Source organism: Marmota marmota, unplaced genomic scaffold (assembly GCF_001458135.2).
Source record: "Marmota marmota marmota unplaced genomic scaffold, marMar, whole genome shotgun sequence".
NCBI lineage: Eukaryota > Metazoa > Chordata > Mammalia > Rodentia > Sciuridae > Marmota > Marmota marmota.
In genome coordinates, this window is record NW_026000005.1 from 1,029,316 (window position 1) to 1,048,395 (window position 19,080).

General features: G+C 34.8%; 1 protein-coding gene and 1 long non-coding RNA gene across 51 annotated transcripts in view; one reads left to right on the plus strand and one right to left on the minus strand.

Moving 5' to 3' along the window:
* The window catches only part of Ttn (titin), a 282,873-nt gene that overhangs the window by 122,590 nt on the left and 141,203 nt on the right, over positions 1-19,080 (minus strand). For 38 of the 50 annotated variants that reach the window (XM_048808084.1, XM_048808057.1, XM_048808041.1 and 35 more), the window contains 12 exons: positions 12,255-12,341; positions 10,675-10,758; positions 10,471-10,554; positions 10,255-10,335; positions 10,043-10,120; positions 9,575-9,658; positions 9,019-9,111; positions 8,649-8,726; positions 4,936-5,049; positions 3,581-3,649; positions 1,310-1,390; positions 353-427 (listed from right to left, as the gene is read on the minus strand). In XM_048808084.1, coding sequence (XP_048664041.1) covers positions 353-427; positions 1,310-1,390; positions 3,581-3,649; positions 4,936-5,049; positions 8,649-8,726; positions 9,019-9,111; positions 9,575-9,658; positions 10,043-10,120; positions 10,255-10,335; positions 10,471-10,554; positions 10,675-10,758; positions 12,255-12,341 — 1,008 coding nt within the window. Of the gene's footprint in view, positions 1-352; positions 428-1,309; positions 1,391-3,580; positions 3,650-4,935; positions 5,050-6,066; positions 6,148-8,648; positions 8,727-9,018; positions 9,112-9,574; positions 9,659-10,042; positions 10,121-10,254; positions 10,336-10,470; positions 10,555-10,674; positions 10,759-10,887; positions 10,972-11,628; positions 11,713-12,254; positions 12,342-12,568; positions 12,653-13,120; positions 13,205-13,308; positions 13,393-19,080 lie in introns of all 50 variants that reach the window. The other 12 variants (XM_048808072.1, XM_048808049.1, XM_048808092.1 and 9 more) reach the window with 11 other exon arrangements.
* Positions 11,155-13,236, plus strand: LOC125618143. Its single transcript, XR_007349381.1, has 3 exons — positions 11,155-11,449; positions 11,638-11,661; positions 12,959-13,236. It is a non-coding gene; the product is annotated as an uncharacterized LOC125618143 (long non-coding RNA).

The following is a 19,080-nucleotide window of genomic DNA, read 5'->3' on the forward strand; positions in this document are numbered from 1 at the left end:
GAGAACAGGCTAATAAACTCAACCCACTTAAAAGCCCCCATAGACTATGAAACATTTGCTAACCCCCTCCCATGAAGTTCTTCTATAGCCAATTTATCATTTCAGTCATTTCCACTGGAAGAACGTAAGTGGAAAGGGAATGATAATAATAAGATTATGGGAAATACATGAATGTATTTGGGAATTACTACAAAAGTAAGCAGAAAGCAGACAATGGAAAACATACATTACATACAGATGAAATATGAAGCTATGTTTATGTTTCACTTCAGTTGTGTTTACAAGATAAACCTTTTAATAAATTTCCACTTTGCTAAAAGATAATTTCACAAATTGTCGCTGAGATTCCTACCTTCTGGTTTTTTAATTTTTTCTACTTTTTTAGGTTCTACTTTAGGCTCTTCTTCTTCAGGTCTCTTTCTTAGAACTTAAAAGACAAAAAGGTTTATATGTAAACCAAGACAAACTGATGAAGATGTTGAACAAGCTTGACAAATGCAAATAATGTACAAAGCAAGGAAAATGAAAAACATGCACACACATGCCCTAGAAATTTTAGCATTTTCACTAAAAATGCTTTTTCTCTCTCCCCGCCAAATCAACATTTGCTGTTTATTTACATAGTACTTAGTCATGTTATTTCTCTTTAGAGATTCTATTCAAAGATAATTGCATGGCAGAAATGGCTCCAACAAAAAATGAGTAATTTGAATAGCAGCAAATTCCAATAATAATTCAATGCTGTAATTTATGAAGAAGTATTTAAATAAGAAGTAGAAAGTTTACTTAAGCAGAGATACCTAAAGAAATGTAGCCTAGAAATCAGTTATTCCATATGAAGACAATGTTAGAACTTGATTCTTCTATTGAATACCTTGTTTCTAGTGTTTAAATATTTAGTAGGAAAGAGATTCAGTTTTTTAAAAATATTACTTATTAGTGGTGATCCTGTGCCATAATTTAAAACTGAAATTATATTTATGCTTAAGTAGTTTTGCTTATTTAATTGGTTTAGTGTATTTGACTATGTAATTTGGTTATGAAAAATGACATTCACGGTCATTGTTGTTAGTTTAGAATAGTATCAATTTAGTTATTTCTATTAACATGATAAATTTTGAAATGCTATGAATGCTCTCAAAATTTCTGTCTCCTTTTTAAAAAGATTTGGAAGTCACAGCCTTAATTTTCAATGAAACCACTAACACATTTTGATAAATAAGATACCTAATGCAAAGAAAACCATGGGACAGAAATATTTTGTAAGCTTTCAAGTCAGTTTTTTAGATACTTAAAGCTGATACTATACCGCTTTTCAGAACAACTTCCTCCTTTGGCTGAGGTTTAGGTTCAGGAAGTAATTTGCGGACTTTCTTTTCAGCTCCAGGCACTTAAAAAGGATATGAATTCAAATTTTGAAGTGAATTCATATAAAAATGGAATATCAACATGAAAAATGTCTCTGCCCAAACTGGTTAACTATAATGTATCAAGTAACAACTTTATTGCATAAAAATTCACAGAATTTAAAAGCAAATAAACCTGTCAAATTATTACCTCTGCAAATATCTATACAACTCTATGATGAAATTCAATTACGTTAACTAAGGCAAATATATTCATCTTGATGAACACAGATTTTGTGCTATATTGACTTTATGAGCCTTTCACCAAATTGCAAGGGTTTTCGACAGCATCTTTGCTCCAATGTGCAACTGTATATAGCTCAAATCTACATTGGTATTTACCTGACCATTAAATACATTAAATTGGCAAGAGTTAGGGCTATCACTCAGTCTTCTACATTGAGGAAAGAGAAAGCCATAGATCTGGTTTGTGGCCTTGATGTTGGGGGAAGACCATATTTTACCTTCTAAAGAGAAGTATCCTTTCTTAAGGTCTCCTTTTTGGAATATTACTAACTTAATATGATAGAACCATAAAATTTTAAGGCTAATGTTAGAGGCTCATTTTTTATGAATAAGAAAATATTCTTGAATTTAAAGTACAAGTGACCCAAGGAATTCCAAATTAATTTCCTCTTGCATCTACAATGAATACCAAACATTGTAGATGATGTTATTTTTTTCTTATTGCTATAATAAGAAAAAAATATGGGTTTAAATAGGAAAGCAAAACAAAATACTCTTAGTAATTACCGAGCCACTTTAACTCTCTACTGATAACAATTAAAATATAATTTAAAACATTGTTTATATCATGTAACATATGTGCTCAGTGAGATGAAATCTGAATTTCTTAGATATTTCTGTAAAATTTCCCATTTGGTGCTTAAAGAAGACACTTGCAATTAATAGATTTTTATGTGATAAAGAAAACTGTATACATCTTACTTCAAAAATAAAAACACACAAAAGGCAATTATGTACTTCATTTAAATAATCATGTTCTATAATGCCAAATATTTTAAGTAAAATTTTAACAGTTAAACATTAAATTTTATTCATGATAAATTGTGCTGGCCTTCAATATTATTTGTGAGTTACCAATATTCTTAAATACATAGCTATTTTCATTGATTGAAACTATGCATCTAGTTAACTCAAGTTGAAATAGCAAGATACACATTTTCTTTACTTATATAATGGACATAGTGAAAATACTTTTGTGCATTTGTTTTTTCCATATTATTAATTTTAAGATCTTACTGATGTTTGAGACCCAGGGCAGAACACACCCACTAGTGATTACTCTTTTTAAAGTCACTAGATGTCACTAAATGCTATCCTAATGTTTGACATTTATTAGTTAATATATATGATAAAATTATTTTATAATGTCCATTTTATGAATCAGGAAAGGTATACAGGTGATTATTTAACTAATCAATTCATTCAGATTCACTTCCTGGGTCTGGATGAATTGATTACTTAAACAGAACAGAATGCAGCTACCCATTAAACTTACCAGAAAAACTAAGTTTATTTTTAGTGGATGTTCTCCAGACTTTTATGAGTTATTTATTTTTATTTAAGGTCTAATTGTAGATGGGGGAAAAGACTGTTTAAAGAAAAATCACTTTTGAAAAGTGATCTGCATTGATAATGAAATTTACCTGAAACATGAGATCTGTACACCTGAGAAAGTGTCTTTGGAGTGGGAAGAAAGTGACAGGGCAGTTGTGAGGAAAACCATACAAATCATTCAGTAGGGTATGATTTGTAGTGCTTGTCACACTGGTTAAAATGTGAACTTCCAGGTGAATCCCTGAAGCTTACTACTACTCAGCATTTTAACCTAAGATGTCTCCTAATATTAATTTCAGCCAACGCGTCAAATCTGATGTTTTCAAACAATGCAGATAGACATATGGAAATAAGACAAGGATAAACAACATCTAGCATGATGTATGAAATTGATGGGAGACAGAGGAAGCAACACTCATGAGCCAGGACCATAAAAGCCACAAAATTGCAAGAAATAAACAAGACTACTACTATGATAATTAAAAAGAGAGAGACAAAAAAAGGGAGAACATTCTATGAAAACCAAAAGAGCAAAGAACCAGATGAAGGGATACTGTAGATACATGTAAACAGACTATCAGTCTGTGAAATACCTTTCAGAGGTGTAAGCTCCACTTTTTCTGGAACCTCAGGTTTTTCAGGAATTTTCTTCTTTGAAACAGCTTTAAAGAATATGATCTTACTGTTATTATTTTTACATTTATTCTAAAGCAAATACTTTTTTATGCCATGAATCAAAACCAAGCCTTGCTTATGTCCAGGAAGCATTGATAGCAGCCCAAATAGCCACAAGAACATCCAAGCTCTGAAATCATGAACACAACTGCAGTTTGACTCCAAAGCTGAGTTATAAATTAAGACTGAGAGATTTTTTTATTCATTAAAGAAAGAATAAATTTTCCTTTGAGCATAAATTTGTTTCAAGGAGAAAAAATTTCATTGTCCTCAAAGAAGGTGACATTTTCAGAACTGTTTGCTTTTCTTTTCCTGCATCTGACCTAAAACCCATGAGGAATTGAAAGGGAGGAATTGAAAGGGGGCAAGAATCACAAGAAATGTCATCTTATTCTAGAAAGATTTTGGCTTTGTAGATGTGGAAGCATGAGAAAAATGCTTATCTAAGATTATATCTAGAATTTTTTTAGATGAACAAATCTTATTGCAAATGAGACAGATTTTATGAAAATTGAAAGAATAATGTACTCTTTCCAGTTTATTTCAGATCTTTTATAGATGTTATATTTTAAAAATCAAGAAATACTGCATCAATTCAAAGGAAAATCAAAACACAGAATGAATGGAAGTTTAGTAATGGGCAGATATACTAGATATCAAATATATTAACAACCATTCTTTCCAGATACCCTGGGAAACATCATAGAATACAATGGTTTCTATTATTAAATTAAAAAAAAAGTGGGGGAGCAGAAGTGACCGGTTGTACTTAGGCCTTCATTTCATGGTCCATGAGCACATATCAGCTATTGGACCCCTTAAATGTATTACTTCTATTTAAAAGAACCTAGACTTCTTTAAGAAAAAGTTTTGGCTTTAATATAAAGTTTTTACTGCCATGTTAAAAATATCAATGGAAAGATCTGTTGTATATTCCACATGCATAAGACTTCAAGACACACAGAGCAACCAGGCTTTGAAATAAAAAAAGACCCTCCTCCCCACTCCACATAAGAAAGTTAGTCGGGTAGCCCCAGAATCCAGATGTCAAGGATGATGTCACAATGCAATGGCTGACTTGTGGGCAGTAGGCATGGCTTAACAAGGCAGCCCAGGGCCCCAGGGGAGCAGAAACACACGCCAATTCTCATAGCATGATCATGTCTGAAAGCGCACACTTCCAAAAGTAAGACATTTCCTGCAAGCACCATTTCAAATGGATGCACAGAAGTTTGAAGCAGGTTAATAAGACTTTGGAAGTAATATCCGATACCTTTAAGTTGGAATATTTTCTCCTTCACGTCTTCCTTAGGTGGAGCAGGAGCAGGAGGCGGAGGTCTTGGCTTGAGTTTTGGTTTCTCGATAACCTTCTTTTCAGGTTCAGGTTCTTGAAAGAGTATTTCAGGAGTGTTAGTATCTATATATGTTAGCATGTATGTAAAAGGCATATTTGGTAGAAATTTAAATATATATGAATTTAAAAGTTTGCTTTCTTTGATATGTAATATCAGTTTCCAACACAAAACACAAAACAGTATCCAACAAAAAACAAAGATATCAACACTGTACACAGGTGATGAGTAATATATCAAAGGCACTAATAAAAACAAAGGAAGCATCCAGATAAGCTACGATTGACACAGATAAATGGTACAAATACATGGAAACATAAGAATAAAATGCACACTTAAAACGAAGAATATCTTACACACAAATAGATGCAAAGAGACCCACTGAACACATAGAACAACACAAACCATGTATAGTTCAAGAGCAAGAAGATGATGATGAAGATTTAAGTCCTATTAATTGAATACCTTGTACTGGGACTTCTTCTGGCTGTGGTTCAGGTTCAGGTTTAGGTTCTTCAGGCTCAATATACTTTTCAATTTCACGTTCTTTAAAGAATGTTGACAAGGGATACAAGATTGTAATGTAAAGTTCCACATGGACTCATTACAGATTTCACATACATGTAAAGATTACAGTCACAAAACAAAAAATAAACACTTCACACAAAGCAATTCCTATAGAAAAAGAATTAAGAGATTTCCATTTTCTTACACTTAAATTTTCTGCCAACAACTAGTTTATTCTATGCATGTTGATGGCAAATGAGATGATGTAAAATTTGATACTGGGTAATCATGTGAGAATCCAATGCAATGCTTCCAATTTTACTTTAGTCAATGGTGCCTTTTATAATTATGAATCACCATCAAGAATAACCAAATGAAAGATTCTAATCCAAAGCAGTACAATTATTTGAAAAAACAAAGCAGTGGAGCATGTGCTGGAATGCTTTTGTACATGATGGTAAGTAGGAGGGTCAGTCTAAACTACTTTTGCATTTCTAACAGGAATTTTCAAGAGATTAAAAAAACATATACTTGTAAATGTATACCTTCAACAGGGGGAGTCTCTTTTCTACCAATGGTTATGGATGCTTTTTCTTCATATATTATTTCCTCAGGAGTCTCTTTAACTTAAAAAACATAGTATTTTTATTTTAGACTGTTTTCAGAGCAGAATAGTACAACTGCAGAGTTGCAACCTATCTACTTACACTCCATAACATATAATTCAGGGGTCCCCAAGAAACCAATAATGCCAATACATGAGACAGACAACAGATGAATATATAAGACCCATCTACAATCAAAGCAAGATGATGAAGATGTTAGTCATCTTTCCAAGATTTATAGAGCAGCCATGTACCTGAGGCAGGTGGAACTTCTGGCTCTTCAGGTTTGGGAACAGACACTTTCTTTTCTGGGACAATTTCTTTGGGCACTTCAGGCACTTCAAAGATATTAATTATTTTTTTTTACTATTAAGAATTTAGAAGATGTGCAAGATTCTGCAAAGAGCAGGCAAGAATATGGGAAAAGAACTTCATCTTACAAGACTTCACAGGGAGGATGGTTTCTGAGGCATGGTGCCTTTGTGGGCATTCTAATTTTATAAATGAGCATTTTCAGCTTTCTTCATTTGCTCCTCATCTGTGTATCTTTCCATGTAGGTGTTCTCCAGTGGACTATCTTTGGCACTTTAAAAAACATCACTCTACATTTTCTGAGTGATAATTTCTGCATGCTCAACTCATATTTCCACACAGAGGACTTCAAGTTCTCTCTCTCTTTCTCTTTTTCTAGGCCTGATCTGTTTCCTAAGCTCCTAATGCAACATTCTGAAATAACATACTTTAAAAATGAAAAATAGCTCACTATCTTCTTTCTATTATCAGCTCAGAAAATTAGTGAACTGACCTGGCCACTTAGCTACAATTATCTTGGGCTCCTTGATTTCCTTAATTGTTTTGATAATAGTCAGCCAACTCTGTCTCTCTCAAAACCACTGCCCTTTTCCATTTCTACCACCACTGGTTTTCTCCAGCTCTTAATGACTTTAATTACAATGGATCTTTTATCACTGTCTTTCAATAGCTTGTGCTGCTGCCAGTTATATTTTTAAAGCTCAAATCTTATTACTTTGTACACTTGTTTCAAAACCTTTGAGGCTTCCTTTTCCCTGTGAATATAATCTTGTACTGGCATTCAAAAAGTGGCACACACCTGTAACACCAGATATTTGAGAATCTGAGGCATAGCGAGTTTGAGGCCAGCCTAGGTAATTTACTGAGACTCTCTCAAAATAAACAGGACTGGGATTTAGCTCAGTGGCAGAGTGCTCGCCTAGCATATGCAAGGCCCTCGGTGGCATCCTGGGAAACCACACCAAAACAAAAAAACAGACCTCTAAATCCAAAGAACTTAAAAATATGACCCCTACCTTTATTTCTATTATTATCTTTTAAGATGTTACATAAACAATTCATACTCAAATTTACATCAACAGTTCTTGAACTTGCTAGACCCTTCCACCTGTATGCCTTTCAATATGCTCTTTCCTTTTGCCTAGAATTCCATTTCCCTGATCACCACATGCAAAAATCTGTCAAAATTTTCAACACTACTTCTTCCACACAACTCTCTTCATGTCTCTGCCTGAAATCCATCTTTGTGTGCTCTGCTTCTGCAGCTGTTTGTACTTAGTTTGAAAGTGCTATCAACTCCTATCTGAATTGGCATTGTGTTATCTTTCTAATAGAGTTAGATTTTACATCTTCTAAAAAGTACTTTGTTCATGATAATGTTCAGCAAAACACACTGAGTGGGAGACGCTCTGCTCTACCCCCTTGTAACCACACGATAGCTCACAGTACAGTGGGCTCAGATTTTTTTCTCTCCCATTTGTTTCTTTTTCTCTCTGTGCCCTCATTATTTTTCCTTTCTTTCTATGAAATGTGGTTTGTTATAATCTCATACTCATTATTTTCTCCTATAAAAACTGTTCTTAAATATACTTAAATAGTGGTCAGAGAAACATTGCCTCTTGGTAGATACCTTTTTCTGGTCGGACTTCTCGTTTTTTGGTAACAGACACAGGCTCTTTCTTTACTGGAACAAGTTTCTTGGGCACCTCAGGCACTTTGAAGATATTAGTTTTGTTTTAGAAAGAGTGTTTAAGAACATTTAAAAATGTTAAGAAACAAAAATCTGCAAGTCATGGAGCAGCATTTAAATTAGCAGAAGCAAAATAAGGACATCTTTATTCCCTCACTTGCCACAGCAATAAAGACAGCTTATTCGAGTCCACGTTAAGATATCAGAGTGCTTTTAAAAAAATTATGATGACAATGAATACCTGTGGCTTCTGGTGTTTCTGGCTTCTTAACAATTGGAACCTTCTTCACTGGGACAACTTTCTTTGACACCTCAGGTACTTTAAAGATATTAGTAGCATTTAATATAAAATACAAGATGTAATATACCCACATAAATTGTACAAGTCTTTTTAACACCAAAACACACAGATAACAACAAACACAAACACTAATACAACACAACACACAAGAACGAAAGAATACAATTTTTAGACAGCACACAAAATGACAAAAACATTTCTTTCTTTTCACATAAGTACCTTTAGGAGGTGCAGGTTCTGGTTTTTTGATGACAGGAAATTTCTTCTCTGGGACAATCTTTTTGGGCTCCTCAGGCACTTGAAGAGGAAGAATTTCTTTTAGCGTTAGATGATCATAGGACAAATTAGATGATAACAAATGAACAATAATAATAATAATAGCAAAGACCACACATTTTTCTTTGGCACGTACATTGTAAAATTCTTAGTACCAAGGTTTGATGTGTGAAAATATCTTTTGTTCTTGTTAATGAAGTCAAATTGCAAGCAAGGAGATAGAACCCTGATATTTTACCCTACATATAAGATTTATAATAAAAACACCAACCAGATGACCACATTTTTCCCCACAGTGGATCCTGCCTAGTACCTGGTGGAGGTGGAGGGGCTTCTGGTTCCTCCTCTTCCACAACAGGAGCTGGTTCTTCCTCTGCAGGAGCAATTTCTTCAGGCTCTTCATATACTTTAAAGATATCAGTTAATTTTATTTCAATGGGTGGAACAAATTCTAAAATGCATAAAGCAGCAAAGCAGTAAATAATTATCTTGATTCTTCTCTGGTTTCCATTAATAGATTCTCTTACTTTTGTTAAGCTGAAATCTATTTTATTTGCAGCAACTTCTGTATCTATTGATTTAATGCTTTGAAAGTTCTTGTGGTGTTTAAAGTCATTTAATCTCATCAACCCTCTCATTTTCCTCTGTGTACATTTGACAAACTTTGTTTAATACAAACATGACCTATGTAGATACTGCTGACTGATAACCCTGTGTAGCTTTGAGATGGGAGCTAATTGATAATGAGGACATAAGACAAATAAAGGACAGGAAATGACCAGGAATAATGAGTTAGCCAAGAAGAGAAAGAAAGCTTAAATCATAAATAGTCACAAGTGTGGCAAGCTCATTAGTGGTCTTATGTGTACCTTCTGGGGGAGGAGACTCCACTTTCTTGGGAACTGGAACAGCTGGTTTCTCTTCTATGACAGGTTTCTTGGGCACCTCTGGCACTTTAAAGATATTAGTTAGTTTTACTCTTGAGTAGTTGAGAAGTACATGAAATTTACACCAAATCTACTTCATATTTTGCTCAATTAAATCAAGAATAAATTTCACAACAAGGTCAGGGATCTGTCCTTGGATCCCGACCTAGGGGGAGGAAAATAGGCCTATCAATAATCACAAAACCATGTTAACTCTTCCAATCCTTATAATAAATGCATCAATGTTTTTAAAAAATAGTGATTTTTGAAAAGACATAAACCTTAAACATTCAGAGTAGCTGTTTTGTGGTTGTAACTATAAGATGATTGGCAAACAAAGAGTTCCATAAATAGGGGACTTTGGGGACCAAGAAGGTTACTCTTTTGTAGAACCTCATTAGTGACATGTACCTTTAGCTGGTGGGATTTCTGGCTTTGGAGGAACAGCCACTTTCTTTTCTGGAACAACTTCTTTGGGAACTTCAGGCACTTTAAAGATATTAGTATTTTAACATAATGAATAATCACCAGTAAACATTTGTCACATTTACACAGAACAGAGCACTTTTTTTAAGAGCTGGAGGCCATATCTATTTCCATCAAAGAATAGAAAGCACTTGTACCTTTAGCAGGTGGAACTTCTGGTTTTTTAACCACAGGAGGCACTTTCTTTTCAGGAACGACTTCCTTGGGGACCTCGGGCACTTTAAAAGATATTAGTAGTTTTTAAGCTCATAGTTTCAATGGCATATGAAAGTCAATTAGACATAGCAGTGAGTGGAATATGACATTTAAAGACAGACATTTTTCTATAGGCAGTTAGTGGCAGTGAAAAGTACCTTTCACTGGTGGTGGTTCAGGTTTCTTGGCCACAACAGCAGGTGCTTTCTTTTCAGGAACAGGCTTCTTAGGTGGCACGGTCACTAAAGTTATTAGAATTTGCTTTAGAAGCAGTGAAGATGAATGCAAAAAGAAACAAGTTCACAGTGCCCAGAACTGCGAGGGCAAGAAGGGGTGAGGCATCCCAGCAGTTTGCCAAGTACCTTTTGGAGGTGGGGCAGGAGCTGGCTCTTCCACAACTTCAGCAGGAGGCTCTTCGGGGACAATTTCCTCAGGCTCCTCATACACTTTAAAGACATCAGCTTGTTTTAATACCAGAATAAACATATATACCATACTTTACAAAAGTATTTTCATACCACTAAGAAGAGATTTTTCTCTTTTAAAAGATAATAGTTGAATAGTTTTGTGGTTACCTTCAGGGGGAGGACTTTCCGGTTTGGGAGGAATAACTTCCGTCACCTTCTTTTCTGGGACAGCTGCCTTTGGCACCTCAGGTGCTTTAAAGATATTAGTATTTTCAAGATTAGACAGAGTAGAGACAAAAGGACTATATCAAGCACAGTGACATCAGGGTGACTACCTTTAACAGGTGGGACTTCTGGCTTTTTAGGAGGCACCACAAGCACTTTCTCTTCCAGGACAAACTCTTTGGCAGTCTCAGGAACTTAAGAGAGATTAGTGAGATTAAATTTAGGATTTACAAAGACCACATGGACTATTTTCAAGAGTAGAAGTCATGTTTTGTGGAGCCTCAGGTGAGTGAGCAGTACCTGTGACAGGCAGGACTTCTGGCCTTTTAAGAGGCACCACAGTCACTTTCTTTTCAGGGACAACTTCCTTGGGAGCTTCAGTCACTTAAAAAGAGATTAGTGAGATTACACTTAGGACATATGAAGACCATGAGGATGAAATATTTCCAAGAGCAGAAGATTTAAATCTTGTGATACCTAAGGTAGTGACAAATACCTTTAACTGGTGGGACTTCTGGCTTTTTAGGAGGNATGGGGACTTTCTTTTCTGGAACTTCTTGAGCAGCTTCAGGCACTTGAAAGATATTAGTAGTTTTTTCATTTAATGAAGAGCCATGGACCAAACTAATTTTCAAGAATGAAAGAGATATTTCTTCTGCAGAACAAAGACCCGGTGACAAGTACCTGTGACAGGTGGGGCTTCTGGCTTTTTAGGAGGTACCACTGGCTTTTTCTTTTCAGGAATAATTTCTTGAGGAACTTCAGGCACTTGAAAAGATATTAGTAGTTTTACACTTTGGTTAATAATGAAGAGAAATGGACTAAAACTGTTTTTCGAGAATGAACGAGATATTTCTTCTGTAGAGTACGGTTTAGCTGACATATACCTGTGACCGGTGGAGCTTCTGGCTTTTTGGGAAGTGCCTTGAGAATTTTCTTTTCTGGCACAACTTCTTGAGCAGCTTCAGGCACTTGAAAGATATTAGTATTTTCAGAATTTACAAATCATGAAGGCACGTATTAGCATGATTGTGAGGAGAATAGGATGGTATTTTTTTTTTCTAAGTGGGAAAAAATACCTTTCACAGGTGGGGCTTCTGGCTTTTTGGGCACAGATATTTTCTTTTCAGGTGCAACTTCTTTAGGAACTTCAGGAACTTTGAAGATATTAGTATCTTTTAGTTAGTAACTATAAAGGGAGAATCTTGAAAGCGCATTTCCCACCAAATACAATTTGTGAGACAGGTGGACATTACACACTTTCCCCCGCCCCCCTGAACAGGTGACTGATAACATGTAAGTATACTTACCTTTGACAGGTGGAACTTCTGGCTTTTTGGGAGGAGCCACTGGTACTTTCTTTTCAGGGATGGCTTCCTTTGGTGGCACTTCAGGCACTTCAAAGATAATTTAAAATATGTGTTTAGAATAGGTGAGAACAATTAATATCAGAGCATATAATTATACACCAAGATACTGTGGATAGCTACTGGCATGTTTTAAAAATTAGAATTCTATTACTTTAATTAGAATTCTATTACTTTAAGGTTTAAGATTTTTATACATAATCTTCTAGTTAAAAGAGCAGTTATTTGTCTCCCTAATTTGTACAGTTTGACATTACCTTCAGTGGGAGGACTTTCCGGTTTGGGGGGAATAACTTCCGTCACCTTCTTTTCTGGGACAGCTGCCTTTGGCACCTCAGGTGCTTTAAAGATATTAGTATTTTCAAGATTAGACAGAGTAGAGACAAAAGGACTATATCAAGCACAGTGACATCAGGGTGACTACCTTTAACAGGTGGGACTTCTGGCTTTTTAGGAGGCACCACATGCACTTTCTCTTCCAGGACAAACTCTTCAGCAGTCTCAGGAACTTAAGAGAGATTAGTGAGATTAAATTTAGGATTTACAAAGACCACATGGACTATTTTCAAGAGTAGAAGTTATGTCTTGTGAAGCCTCAGGTGAGTGAGCAGTACCTGTGACAGGCAGGACTTCTGGCCTTTTAAGAGGCACCACAGTCACTTTCTTTTCAGGGACAACTTCCTTGGGAGCTTCAGGCACTTAAAAGAGATTAGTGAGATTACACTTAGGACTTATGAAGACCATGAGGATGAAATATTTCCAAGAGCAGAAGATTTAAGTCTTGTGATACCTAAGGTAGTGACAAATACCTTTAACTGGTGGGACTTCTGGCTTTTTAGGAGGCACCAAGGTCACTTTCTTTTCATGGACAACTTCCTTGGGAGCCTCAGGCACTTAAAAAAAGATTAGTGAAATTACACTTAGGATTTATGAAGACCACATGAACTACTCAAGATCAGAAGTATGTCTTGTGAAGCCTCGGATGCGTGACAGCTACCTGTGACAGGTGGGACTTCTGGCTTTTTAGGCGCAGCCAAAGACACTTTCTTTTCAGGGACAACCTCTTTGCACACCTCAGGCACTTAAAAGAGATTAGTATTTTTTACACTTAGAAAATACAAAGACCACAAGACACAATGAAACATTTTTAAGAACAAAAGAACCGTTTTACTCTCTTGAACTTGAGATGGTAGTAGCAAGTACCTGTAATAGACGGTGCTTTTGACTTTGGGGTAGGCACTTCTGTTACTTTCTTTTTGGGGGTCACTTCTTTGGGAGCTTCAGGCACTTTGAAGATATTAGTAAATTTACATTTGAGTCAAAAGTGGTGAACACAACACGAGTTACATTTACACATCACAAGAATTTTCAGGACTAGAAAGGTGGCCCTTTCTATTTTCCATCCTCCCTAGTCCTTGTAAGGGAACCAGTTGAGAATGTACCTTTGACAGGTAAGATTTCAGGCATTTGTGATAAATACACTTTTTTGGGAGGCACATCTTCTCTGAGAGCCTCAAGCACTTTAAAGATATTAATATTTTTACATTGAGGAGTTAAAAGAATCAGGACAAACAGGAAACACATTAGACAGAAGACTTTTTCCAACCCTTTTAAGCTTCCAGCAAGATATACCTTCTTGTGCAGGAACTTCTGGCTTTGGGGGTAGAACCCCAAGTGTTTTCTTTTCAGGGACAGCTTCTTGAGGAACTTCAGGCACTTTAAGAAATTAGTATTTTTACATTGAGTGTTATGAAAATCACAAGGAAGAGCAAATTATTTTCAAAACTTGTTGGAGTCAGTTCTTGAGCCTGAGGGTTTAGTGACAGGTACCTTTAGCTGAGGGAGCTTCTCTCTTTTTGGAAGGAGCTCTTTTTGCAGGAACAACTTCTTGAGGAGTTTCGGGCACTTGAAAGATATTAGTATTGTACATTTAAGAGTTAAAATATTCGTGAAAACAGTAGCTACAATAAGATAGTGAATGCAACTTTCTAGAACTTTCTTTCCCTTCTTCATCAATACACTAACCTAGAGGGATTCATGGATCCTTGAGAAGAGGGACTTGCCCTGCTCTACTACCCAGCAGCGTTCTTGTAACACCCACACCCTCATTGCACAGTATAGTCGGCCCTCCGTATCCATGGATTCTGCATCCTCCATTTAACCAGCCACAGATGAAAAAGTCGTGTCTGCACTGTGTATGGATATACTGTTTTTCTTATCATTATTCTCTAAACAACATAGCAAATATATAGTATTTACATTTTATTAGTTATTATGAGTAATCTAAATGATTTCATGTATATGAGGTATTTTATTAATTACATGGAACTGGTACCTCATTTTATGTAAGGAACTTGAGCATCCATGGATTTTAGTATCTGTGGAGTCCTGGAACCAATCTTCCATGGAGACAGAGGGAGGACTGTATTTTTTGAATGAATCCTTTTAGTAGAAAGGTTTTAGTTTGTGGTAGGAACAGCCACAAATTCTTTCTTTCTAGAGGGAATTATGAAGCTTTAGTTGCCTTAAAGATATTAGTATGTTTATGTTTAGAGTCACAACGAGTGTTAGAAAAAAACAGTTCTAGGAGCAGAAGATGGATAATTTCTTCTTCCATATCTGTTCAGAGGTGGCATGTACCTTCCATAGGTGGCATTTCTGGCTCTTCAGGAACATCCTCAATGACTTTCATCTCAGGAGCAGCTTCTTTTATGGCTTCTGGTGCATTGAAGATATTAGTATTATTCTCAGAGGTTAAAAGGATCAGTGGAGATATTAATTCCATGAACTGAACCTAAGTGATTTTTATGGCTACTAGGGTGCTTCCTTCAAGAATCTGATGAGATGCAAAATCTTAAGAGTCATCAAATCTTACTCGTTTTTGTTAATTATTCTTTAGCTCCCTAGGGCCCTGTCCATAGTAGACACTTATTAAATAAATGAAGGAATGAGAATAACCATGATGCCTTTTGGGGAGGTGTTTCAATTTCAGAGGGAACTGCCATGGGTTTTGCTTTTACAAGCGACAATGTCTTGAGGTGATTCTAGCACTCTCTAGATATTAATGTAGTATACTTTTGAGTTATGAGGAGCAGTGAAGAGTTCCAGTTATATACAGAAATGCTACAGATTGGGAATCCCCAGAATCTGATTCTTAGTACCAGTATAAACGCCTGATTATCAGGGGTTGTTTTTGTTTTTTTAATTTTTGGTCAATTCAGATGCTATAAATATTAATATTTTTTTTCTTACAATTGTAGGTGTATAGAAAATTAGATTATTGAAAGTAAAAAAAAAAAAAAAAAGACGGCCACTAATGGTATCTTTAACAATTTAGTTTGTGAAGATAAAACAGATGTTCTTATCTGTGTTGGCTTCTTTTTTTGTACCCTCACCTTAGTCACATTAAAGTAGTGTTTTCTGGGGCTGGGTTTGTGGCTCAATGGTAGAGCACTTGCCTTGCAATGTGAGGCGCTGGGTTCGAACATCAGACCACATAAAAATAAATAAATAAAATAAAGATATTTGTCCATCTATAACTTAAAAAAATTAAAAAATAGTGTTTTTTTGAGTTCAGGAGAGAACAACCAAAAGATGCCAGACTGAGAAAGAAAGATCAGAGTACTTGGGTGTTCTTTCAATTCCAGAATATCATGGGCATTATTAAGACATTGTTATTCTGGAAGCTTTGAAAAGTTCCCAGCTTTTAATGTATCTGAAAAATGTTTAAAATGGGAAAATGTATGATGCTTGAAAAATAAAACAGAGCAGGAGTGGAGCAAACATTCAGAACAGAGTGCTCAGGACTGAAACCACAGTGAATGGGCTTAACACATGACCATTTAAAGGAGGAGTTAGTGCCACTAAATGACAGAGGTGCTTGATTATGCACCAGAAGGTAATTATTTATCTCTCATGAGACTGGAATTCCAGAATTTACCAGCCTGTCAAAATCACTTTCCTATTAAAATATTTACTTACTGCTAAAAGCACACATACGAATGTGAAATAGCCGATTCCAAGAGGATTTAACATCATAGAAATATATTTAGAAAGCGAGTTCCAGAATTAACTGGAATTCTGCCTTAGTTTTATTTTTTTAAATTTTTTATACCTTTATTTTATTTATTTTTTTTTAATTTTTTATTGTTGGTTGTTCAAAACATTACATATTTCTTGATATATCATATTTCACACTTTGATTCAAGTGGGTTATGAACTCCCATTTTTACCCCATATACAGATTGCAGAATCACATCAGTTACACATCCATTGATTTACATATTGCCATACTAGTGTCTGTTGTGTTCTGCTGCCTTTCCTATCCTCTACTATCCCCCCTCCCCTCCCTGCCTTAGTTTTAGAAGGCTCTCAGATGTGTCTCATGGGTAAGAAATGATATTACAAGAACAGCAACTTCACATCGAATATTTCATTTTCTTTAAGTCATGATTTTCTAAACATATTTCTATGATATTTCTTATTGGAAATCAGTAATTTCATATTCATATGCTTACTTTAGCACTAAGTTTATCTTAATAGGAAAAACAATTCTGAAAGGCTGTATTTCCTGAATTTCCAGTCCCATGGAGGACTGAATTATTGCCATCTCATGCACAATCTAACACCTTTGTTATTTGACGGCACTGAATGAACCAATTCAATCTAGTCTTGTGTCCATTATTTCTAGCTAGTCTGATTTTTATTATTTTTAAAGGAAAGATAGCTGTTTCCTATTAAAGAATACATCTGGGTCATATTTGGACATATTATGTATACATTGTTTTCTCTGTTATCCTCATAAACTGTATAACTCAACTATCTTTCATCTGTATAAGTTAAAGATCTTCTCTCTATTGCCTCTTGAGTGGCTCACTGGGACATGCGTATACTTGGTCAAGCTTCTTCTCTGGGGACCCATTTCTCTGAAATGATTTCCTTGGTAACCACTGGTGCTTTGAGGATATTAGTATTTTTACATGTGTTAACCATTACTACAAACACGAGATAAGAAAGCCTATTTATTGGGACTTGTACCTGTTGGTGGTAATGTTTTTCTTCTTTTGGTAACAAGAGTTCGTCTCTCTGGAACCACTTCCTTGAAGATTTCAAATTCTTTAAAGATATTAGTAGTGTTTAGTTAAAACAGGCAAAGACAAAGACATGACAGACAAAGACATGACATACAAAGAATTAGGTATACTGACAGATATTGTAATTTTAAGTTGGAAATTTAATTTTTTTAAATAGTGTATCTTTGTATATTATTTGAGTGAGTCTTGACTTTAGATAGTAATTCCTTGTCTTGGGCATCTTTTTCAGATGCTTTAAAGATATTAGTATTTTAGCATTATAGGTTGTGAGAATGTACATAAAATTCTAAACAGATTTTTTCAACTTTAGAAGAAAGGTTTTCTTCTTTAGATTTTCAGAACTAGAGAATTATACCTTCAGTTGGAGGATGTTCTGGAATTTTAAGAACAGCCTCAGGTAACTCCACCTCTGGAAGAACTTCTCTGGTTATATCAGGTGCTTTAAAGATATTAGTAGGTTTATACTTAGAAGCTGTAAAACAAGTCAATTACATAACATGCAGTTTTTGAATCTTAAAGATATTCATCTGAGTTGGACACAGTTGAAAAATACCTTTGGTTGCTGGTGCTTCTCTTGTTTTAGGAATAGTCACATATACTTTTTCTTCTGGAACAACTTGCTCAGGTGGCTCAGCTGCTTTAAAGACATGAGTACAGTTATATTTATAAATGATGAAGAAAAATATTGAGCTTCTAAACTGAACCCCCAAATCAATTTTTTAAGACTGGATCATTGATGTTATATACCTTTTGCTATTCTGTATTTTGCCTTTTCAGGATGAGTCACAAGCACTTTTTCTTCTACAACCAATTCTTCAGATGCTTCATAAACTTTAAAGATATTAGTATTTAGATAATTAGGGGTATTTCAAGGTAGATGAAGAATAGTATCAATAAAACAACATATAATATACACTCATCACCCAAATTAATGATAGTACACAGACATGAATGCAATGACTGAACATGAGTTTCACTCCCAGTTTTATGATATAGGACTCTTTATGGCATTTATTTATGAGAATGATAATGAAATTGAGGAATTCATCAGGCAAGGACCATAAAATTCTTCAATTTTTTTCTGCAGGAAGTTTTTGATAAAATCGTCCAATTGCTCTACTTCTTAATGGATTTGTGCATAAAAATCAGGGAAGATGTTGAGCTACCATGGGGAATTTGCTTTCTACATTTGACCTATTGCAAATTCATGTAAATATTTTCCACTTCTGGGAGGAAAAGTATATTTTAAAATCACATCTCATTTATGGATTCACAGCTTAAAATGAGTGTGAAAATCATTTAGGGATTAGAAGCAGAAAAGAAAAAATGATTAAATATTTGGAAAATAAGGCCAATAAAAATAATAAAGGATTTCTTCAGAATTTAAAAAGGAAGACTGTCTGACAGTAAGAACTAAATTCAAATATAGAAAAGGTATTCAAAGGATGGGGTGATTGTATACTTTTATCACAATATAGTATAATTTTTTTAGATTAAAAATGGAATATAGCATTTTTACTATTCAGAGTCTTAAATAGAATTCTTTTTAATAATATTTTACTATTAAAATTGTTTAATTGTAGTTTTGTATTAAGGCAAAAAAAAGTCTTGATAATACTTTCTGGGTTTTTTTTTTTTTTTTTAAATTTTTTTTGATTGTGGGTGTTCAAAACATT